This window comes from Tyto alba, unplaced genomic scaffold (genome assembly GCF_018691265.1).
Source record: "Tyto alba isolate M040663 unplaced genomic scaffold, T.alba_DEE_v4.0 Super-Scaffold_16, whole genome shotgun sequence".
NCBI lineage: Eukaryota > Metazoa > Chordata > Aves > Strigiformes > Tytonidae > Tyto > Tyto alba.
The window spans coordinates 456037-465215 of NW_024881278.1; the positions used below are offsets into that span (position 1 = coordinate 456037).

Below are 9179 nucleotides of genomic sequence, written 5' to 3' on the forward strand. Positions count from 1 at the left end.
AGGTGCCCGGCAGAGGCAGAGCCTGGCTGATCTGTGCTCCCCAGCAGCACCGGGCAAGCCTTCCCCAGTACAGCTGGAATTGCCTTTGAGAGAGGAGTTTCTAACAAGAGAATGAGATGCACGTTAACTGCAGCTGAACAGCACTGAACTCGGTGGCAGCACTGTTACTGATGGCCATCAGCCTCCTTGGGAGGGATGAGAAGAGCCACCTCCAGCAGCAGCTGAAGCGGGGGGTTCCTTCTCCAACCTCCTCCCCAGGAGCTGCCTCCCTCCTGCTACTGCCCAAGGCTTGCCCCCAGGACCCCTCCTGCCAGCTGTCCTCTTCCTATGCCCCTCAACACGGGGATAGAGCCCCAACCTGTCCCCTTCTTGTAATACTCTGAGTGGAAAGACTGAAAAAGAAAGGTAGCACTAGAAGAGTTGTAGTCTACAGGTTTATTGTGGAGTCAGCTTGCTTCAGCAGTACAGAGGGAAAGAAAGAAAAAGCCGCCTCCCCTTTAAAAGCACTGTTGCATGAAGTAATTTTACTATTGATGCTGTCATCAGCAGAGTTGCAGGGGGAAGGGAACCCAATAAATACTCCTTCCCGCCCAGCTGCATTTAGCAATTGCTTTTGGGTCACCCTCGTTTAATGCTGTTGCTTCCAGCTCCCTCTTCTGCAGCTTCTAAGGGACTACAGTTACAACAAAATATTCCTTGCTCATGATGCTGTAAGTAAAGTCACTTATCCGAAGCACCAATACACTAAAATGTACAAACAGAGAAAAGAGAGAGGAGGGATGAGATACACAGATGCTGTAGACCACGGGAAGTCTTTGTGAAGTCACGTATAGGGGCTGTTATCATTTTAATACCTGGACACCCTGTAAAGCAACAATGACCAAAGTTCATCTGAAAACCTGGGATTGTGTGCCTAGGCACAGCTGCAGTGCTCTGCTCTAACAGTCAAGTATCAACCCACTGCTGACAAATTAGGAGCCCCTAGGGAATTATTGCTCCTCACAGGCCTGCAAGACTTCGCAATAGCGGCCAGAACATACTGCAAGGAAGGCAAAGTCAAAATCATCTGGCACTTTGATTTCCTTACTAGTCTCTTAATAGCCATTACCAGCTGCAAACAAACTGGCAAATACCTTTTTACCATACTTACATTAAATCTTTCAGTAATCTATCTGTGGTGAGATGGAGACCATCTGCCTACAGGCAGCTACAGTCTGGTTTCCCAAACCAAGAACTGATCAGGACAGCAGCGAGTCCCTTGGTTACACTTTACTGCCAAGGGAAAGGCTGTGACCTGGCAAATCAGGTCAGGTGGGGAATCAACAACTCATGTTACACCTAAATGTACTGCTACTTAAAACATGACCTGCAGGTTCTGCTTGTGACCATCAATCTGTAAGAAAAGCCTTCATTTTGTAAAAAGACTATCTAAATATATTACCTTCTGCACCAGAACAGCCAATCTATTGTATGTATCACAAAGAAATACTACCATTTGGACCATGAGGACGTAAAACGAGATTTCTAAAAATATTTACTTCAGTAGTTTAACATGCCAGAAGTATTCCAAATACCTTCGGGTGAGAAGTTCACTGGTCCTTAATCAGTGCTCACACATATTCCTTGTTTTTCCCATCTGTTACTGCCCTTTGTAGACATTTTTCCAAGTCAAATCATCAAGTGTACAAGCCCCTCCAGACAGGTTTCCTGCTTCACTGAGCTTTGAGGAGGTGCAAATAAAAACACAAGGTACAGATCACGGTGACATTCGAGACCAAACAGTAAGAATGACAGCTGGTACTGGTAACTCTTCCCTCTGTGCTCTGGCAGAGTGAAGCCCTCCAACAGGCGCACCCCTGCGGGACAGCCACTGGCTGCTGCACTACACTCAGTTTACAAGTGTGAGTAAACTCCTGCTTTTCACCACAGTGGCACACGACCTGCTTCAGCTACCCAAATATTAACAGAAACAGCAAGAGTTATCACAAAGTATTTCTTAGTTAGAAATGCACAGTTTATTTCAACGTGCCAATAAAAAAAGCCCAACATTTCTAGGTCACAACATTAACACAAAAGTTTTGCATTAGTCTACTAGTAAGACTTTTAAAAGATCCAGATTCGTGCCAATTGTTAGTTGGTAGAAACAGCCTTCTAGGACTAAGCCCTTACATTTATAAAGACACCACAAAATCCCTTATAATAATGTAAACAAAATAAATTTTCTTCTTAAACTTTTTGAATTTTAATCCGTTCTTTCAGGACTTGCACTCCTTCAAGGGCTTCCTGATGGTGAGTGACTGAAAGAGAAAGAAAGAGATTAAGAGCAACTTCCACAGCAAAAGCAACAGAAACTCTACATGCTACCCCAGATTTTCTCTGCTCAGGAGCCCTCCCCCCCACACTTTTTTCATTTACAGTTCATCAATAATGAGAAATGTTTTATTTTACACCTTTCTAAGTAACCAACTGCTTTAACTTGAAAAGGGCAGGCAAAATAACCAAAGACATAAGCTGTAACAAAGAGGCAAGACAGCCTTCTCAGAAAGCACTTGGGAGCCTGTGCTTCACCTGTGCAGGGGAATTCTTATTCTGCCATGACCTACACGGTTCCTGTTTAGGGCACTATCACAAACTATGTAAATCTCATCTTACTGTTCCCCGGTTACATGGGAATATTTGCTTCTTACTTCACAGTGCACAGCAAAACTTGGCAGCTGGGCAACCGAGTGAGAGCCAGATGGGAGGAGCCACCAACAGGAATTTGTTTCCATGGTTTGCTCCATACCTTACATTACTCATTTCTTTCACAGATTCTAAATTCCTCAAGAATTTCAGGATGGTTGATTATCATTTGTCCACATTTTCTGCTGTTCTTTAAAATTTCATTAAATGTTACCTTAGAATTACTAAGTTCTGACTACGAGCTAAGAAGTGACTATAAAACATCATCTTTTCGTAACAGGAAGTACCCATAACAATTCATCTTTTCACAGTTCACAAATTAAGCAAGAAACTTTAAGCTTTTATCCTTGCACAAGTTAACTTCTCTAGCAACCACTAGTTCTATGAAACAGTGTAGCACACTCCAGTTTTAAGATATTTCTACCTTCTCTTTGGAGATGGTGATCTGGACTTTGAGCGACTGTTAAAAAAAAAACACAACACACAAACCAAAACAATCAATGTGGTAAACTTGTACACACTCAGTAACCACTTTTGACCACTTAAAAACAATAAGAACAGTTTGATGTTGTTATATACATTAAAAGACACCACCCTTAATGCTGCTGATAGCAAGTATACCAAATTACTTCAAGCAAGAAGCTGCAGTTGAGAAAGAAAACTGCTGAAAGCCAGAGCCTCATGGAAAAGAGCGACACAGCTTCAAAGCAGCTATAAAATGATCACAGTAATCCTGCAAAGCAGGAGCAGTGAATCAAGTACAGGAGAGTCAGGAAGGCTGAGAACTACCACTGAGAACAAAGGTAGAGAAAGATACGCCATACGCCCCAAATCCTGCCAGAAATACTTTTTGTCACAATCATGGGTTAAACAAAAAAAAACAGTATCCACAATTCTTCTGGAATAATTGCCTACTGTCCCACAAAAATCAGCCATTAAAAAAACACATTAACATAATGTATGAAAAGTATTTTTAAACAGGCTTTATAAAAAAAAAAAAACAACACACACTTCTTCCACATGCAACTGAAATATTGGTTCAAGCAGAGATTTTGAATCATGACTCAAAAAAAAAAAAATCATACTGAGTACCACTTGTATTTATTTGCTCACCTTTTAGCAGGTAAGCCAGATTTAGATCTACCATGGGACCCAGACCTACAACAGGAGAAAAATAAAGCTCAGCAAAGCAGCCCATGGCATGCACATATAACTAAAGTTAGCTAAATCAGCAACAGCAAATTCGTACTACGTAGCATCACAGACCAGAAAGGAAGGCTCTGATGCTGCAGGCTTTTCTCATGACATTTCAGAAGTATCCTTTAGCTTTTAATTCCAGAGAGCCCAGTTATCAGAAGACAAGAATACAAGCACAAAAAGCTTCCCAGCAAAGCTTCAGCTACCACTTCCACAAAACAGAAGACCTTGTACCAGGCTCCCAGTCTTTCTCCCCACCTTCCATGAAGGGAAGAATAGTTCCGAGGGTCATCTTAGCAAGTCTTCTAATAGCACATTAAGAGCCTCAAATCAGCCACAGGTAAGCCATGTGTGCTGAACAGCTGATGCATTCTTCAGATCAAGTTCCCAGTACCACTTTTATTCAAGTATAATATAACTGTTATCCCATGAAAACAGCATTTAAGTTTCCTCTGGTACCTGGCTACTAATGTGTAAACCATTCCCAGTTCATCTTATGAATTAAAGTCAACTCAGTGAGACTTTCTCCCACATTTATCGTGTTCCTTTACCAAAACAATCATTTGCTGTTATTTAGAATTCATCCTCCTAGAGTGCCAGAATTCAGGCATGCGGTATTACTGAACATCAGAAAGTCCAATGTTCAAAGTCCTCAGTTGTTCAACAGACTCGGCCAAAAAAGTAAGAAACTTTTATTCTATTTCTGCTCAGAACTGGTTTTAAACAGTAATCAAGATTCACCTTTACCTGGCCTATTAACTTGTAGAAATACTACATAGACAGCGTTGGCATGAGTTAGAGTTACATGCCATTGCTTTGAAACCTTCCTGGTCACTATGCTGAGCCATCACCTGCCACAGTTCCTAACACTGTAACTGGTAATTTTCTTACTGTATCATAGTTACAGGGTGGAGATGCTTACAACTACCCAGAAAATGTATTTTTGTAGCATGAGCGTGACTTCCTTTACTAAGAAATACAGTAAGGCAGCACACAAGAGCATCATCTTACTACAGAAACTGCTGGCAAGTCCTCCTTGCAGGACTGCAGATCAAAAGCTCTGGAAGCAGCACTAGTTCCATACTAGTGTTTTGCTGCCTTAGCAGAGATCAGCACTGGCTGGAATTTTCACAATGCTTCCAATAACTCCAGTCTTGAACTACCACTTCTCACCACTGCAACTCCAGAGCTATGCAAAGTCAGCGTTCCTCAGAAATTTCAATACGAGTATCTAGTCTTTCATGTAGAAAGATGACTGTCCCAGAACTAGAAGTCACCGAGCAACATCAGCAGTATCCAGACACATCCACAGTAGCAGCAGTTTGAGCCTGGATAGCCTTCTGCATCACAGGCCTGTGTAAGTCAGGACAGCCGTAGTAATAACCATCATGATCCCGTTAAAGGCTCAAAGTGCAAGTTGTAAAGTAGCAGGCAGACCACTACGAAACATTTCTCTTCCCCCTTCTAATGCAAAACAAAGACAACTTCTTCCAACTTATCAGTTCTCACTTTGATCACATTTTTACCCTACTCTTTCACCCCTCTTCCAACTAAAACTTATTACAAAGGATAGAGAAAAATAATGCAGCAACATTTATTCTACACCCATTTTCCTCAACTTTCATTTCAGCACAAAAAACATCCAGGTCCACAAAACACAGCTACGTCAGAGAAGTCCTTCAAAACACTACCTGTGGCACTGACTCATGGTCCTGTTCATTCAGCTCTCCATACCTCTGAAGTCAAGCATCCCACCACATGTAATGTAGTTCTTAGTACTACAGCAATTTAATGTCAATTTAATTTAATTTAACTCTCAGAACTGGAACAGGCAAAGCTAAAAAGCTGTATGCAACAGTTCAGTCAATAGTGACAACCCTCTCCCCCCAGCATTTGGGATTTACAAAAAAAAACATGTCAAGAAAAATCTAAGCAGCAGTTACTGCAGGACACAGGGTCAAGCATTATCTACATTTACAGACACTAACTAGTTTCAAAAACTTCCCTCCACAGACCTTAAATCATATTTATCTGCCTTCTTTATGGCTACGTATACATAGACTACATACAGTAGCCACAGACCAAAACAAACTCATGTTTATTACAAGAAATAAAGAACTACTTTAGTTGGTGAAAAGGCATAAATTATTAATGTTAAGTGCAAATATTGCTATGCTGCACAACGTTCTAACCTCTTCCAGCAAAACTCCCCTGGGGAATAAAACAAAACAAAACACAAACAAACAAACAACACACACACAAAAAAAAAAAAAACACGACACAAACAAAAACAAAAGCCAAAGCTATTGTTGGTTTGAATTAAAACAAGTATCTTACCTGCTTCGAGGCCATACAACAGACCGGGACCTTGAACGTGATCTGGACCTAGATCTAGAAAAAAAAGCAGTGAAAGCTCAAACACTACTACACTGCTGACATCTAAATAAGAAATCTCACTGCACTAACTGCCTAAGCCTAATTACTCCCTGTATCCTTGAAAATCAAGTAGGAAACCTTAACTAAAGATCAAGGCTGTAACCTCAGTACAGTACAAAAAGAGTCAGGAACAGCAGTTCCAAAATTACATGCTTAAGTTTTTAACTTCAAAGAAAGCTTTCAGATTAGCACTCAGGGATGTAGTACCATGAAAGCTCCTTGCAAACACACAGATTGAAAAATATAAACTCCAACAGTTATGTTTCCTTCAACAATATTGTGAGCTTCATAGAAGACACATACCTTGACCTTCTTAAGGAACCAGACCGAGATCTGCGGGGTGAAAATGATCTATACCTACGAGGAGAGATTGACCTGGACCTGCGGTAGGAAGCTGACCTTGATCTACAGAACAAAGGGAAAGAAACAACCAAAATTACTGCAAAGTACTTTTCACAAGGAATACAGAAGGGGATGGAGCAGAGAGAGGGAGGAGTAAAAAATAAAGAATGAGACCACAACCTACCTCCTAACAAGAAACCTACCTTCTACCGCGACTCCGACTGCGTGACCGAGAATACCTTCTTCCTCGGGACCTTGAACGGGATCTAGACCGGGACCTGGTTTTAGGTTAGAGAAAACAGGTATCAGGAAACAGCTGCAGCAATCAGTGCACGTGAGGCCCTGCTGAAGTCAAAACTGATTTCAGACAACTTAAAAGAAAAAAAAAACAAAACAAAACAAAACCAAACCAAACCAACAAAAACACACCACTAGCATCTGTCAGCTGGAAAAATCTCTGGGCCTACTTGCCTTGAGCATTTTACTACCTAGAAAAATGTTAAAAGCTGAATTACATTGCAGAATTACATTAGAATAGAAAACACTGTAATGCGTATTTAAAATAAACCTTGCAAGTTTGCAGGTCGACCCTCTTTGGCCCAAGGTCTAGCAGATCTAGACGATCTAGAAGTATCTATAGCCGATCGCTGCATCTAGGTGTTCTCTTCAATCTAACGACGATCAAACTGACAGCCCAATGAGCCAGGGTGAGGCTTGATTGACGCAAGAAGATTTTTCTAGGTGGGAATGTGGTCAATCTGGTGTTCCTCTTTCTAAACCGGAGGGGGGCCCCAATTGAAAGCCAAATTTACTGTTATGGCGATCACCGTCTCAAATTTTCTGCCCTTAAAGAATAAGGTGAAGCTACGTGTAGATGGCTCGAGGGGATCTGGCCTCTTATGCTGATCACCTCAAGGTCTAGGAGGATCTTAAGTGTCGGATTTGCAAGGCGCCTCAGCATGAAATCTTAAGGCTCGTGACATTCTGAATCAAGGCGACTGACTCAAACGAAGAAACCTGAAAGGTTTTGACCAGGTTGATTATTAAGATATTAACATTTGATATGTATTAGCAAAAAAAAAATGTGATATACACCTGTTGACTTACAACATTAAGAGTTAAAACTGGTGTAAGAGCTACACATAAGTGAACTGGTGAAGCAAGCCAGCCATTCTGGCCCCACACATACCTGCTCCTCCTTCGGCGACTATAGCGGTGACAATCATAGGCATAGTGGCCTTTCTCACCACACTCATAGCATCTGTCATTAGGGTCAAAGGGGCGCCGTGCAGGAGGCCTGTCGTAACGGGAGCGACGAGGCATCCCTGTTGACACTTCCACTCTAACCCTGGAGCCACATATTATCCTACAATACAGAGCATATATTCATCATTTTTTCCCCCTGCGCTCATGACACACAGCACAGATATCAATGATCAGTGTGGGCTGAGGTCAGAAACTGCAACCAGAGCAGTCAAGGAGTTTTTAGACATGCACATACTTCCCATCGAGGCCGAGCACAGCATCTTCAGCATCCCTCGGGTCTTCAAACTCCACGAAGGCAAACCCCGGCGGGTTCCTCGCGATCCACACCGTTCTCAGGGGCCCGTAGTAGCTGAAGGCTCTCTCCAGCTCGCCTTTGCCCGCGCCCGTGCCCAGGTTCCCCACGTACACCTTGGTCTCTGCCGGGAGGGCCGCCATGTCAGAGCCCGCTGCCCGGCCCCAAGCAGCGGCCGCCCGCGCGCGCGCCGCAACCGCCACCGCCCCTCCCCCCCCCCCCCCGCCGCCATCTTTGATGGCGCCGCCATTTTGCTGCGCTCCCGCCGGTACCGCACCTCCCCTCCCCCCCGCCCCCGCTCACCCCCTCAGCAGGCCCCACTCTTCGCCAGACTCACGGCCACAGCACCTCCTTTCCCCCCAGCACCTCCTTTTCCCCCAGCATCCCTCTCCCCGGCGCCCTCGCCTCTCCCAGCCGGCCATCTCCCACCCTCGGCGCGCCGCCGAAGACGCTGCGCCCCCTCCTCCGCCAACGCTCCGTCCTGTTCCCCTCCATACCGTAACGCCCGTAGCGCGACATCTCCCCAGCTCCCGGCCGAGCCCCGCGCGCAGCCCTCCTACAGCATGAGCCACCACTGCGACTGCGCGCCGCGCCCCGACCGCCGCAACGGGGAGGGGGGGGCGGGGTTCTGGTCGCTTGGCAACGAAGGGGGAGGGCGGGACAACCGCACTCCTGGGGCGTTGGGAGCTCTCGCGAGAAGGGCGGCTGGCGGCGCGAGCCCTGGCTGAGGGCAGAGGCTGGAGAGGCGCGGGGGGCGCGTTCGGCCGCCTCCCCCTCCCTCCCTCGCTCCCGGGGGAGTCGCGCCTTTTCCGGGCAGTGTCCCCAGGGAGGCCGGCCGTGCCTGCCCTGCGTGCCCCCCCAGGCGCTCGCGTCCTCCGGGAGGTTCCTTAAAGGCACAGGCAGCCGCCGCTCACCCCGCGCTGTGAGCCGTGAGCTCCCGCCCACGGCGCGCCCGGCCGCGAGG

General features: G+C 45.2%; 1 protein-coding gene across 2 annotated transcripts; it reads right to left on the reverse strand.

The window, feature by feature from the left end:
* Positions 1 to 1992: 1992 nt before the first annotated feature.
* Positions 1993 to 8845, reverse strand: LOC104362249 (serine/arginine-rich splicing factor 7-like). 2 transcript variants are annotated; one of them, XM_042789272.1, is made up of 9 exons: positions 8713 to 8845; positions 8159 to 8339; positions 7847 to 8023; positions 6861 to 6935; positions 6619 to 6720; positions 6217 to 6270; positions 3796 to 3840; positions 3107 to 3142; positions 1993 to 2297 (listed from the first exon to the last, which is right to left on the reverse strand). In XM_042789272.1, exons 1-9 carry the CDS (start codon positions 8732 to 8734, stop codon positions 2273 to 2275), a joined length of 717 nt encoding a protein of 238 aa, XP_042645206.1. In that variant the 5' UTR covers positions 8735 to 8845; the 3' UTR covers positions 1993 to 2272. The 2 variants fall into 2 exon arrangements, with proteins under 2 accessions (XP_042645206.1, XP_042645207.1); XM_042789273.1 differs by lacking the exon at positions 3796 to 3840.
* Between the last annotated feature and the right edge of the window lie 334 nt (positions 8846 to 9179).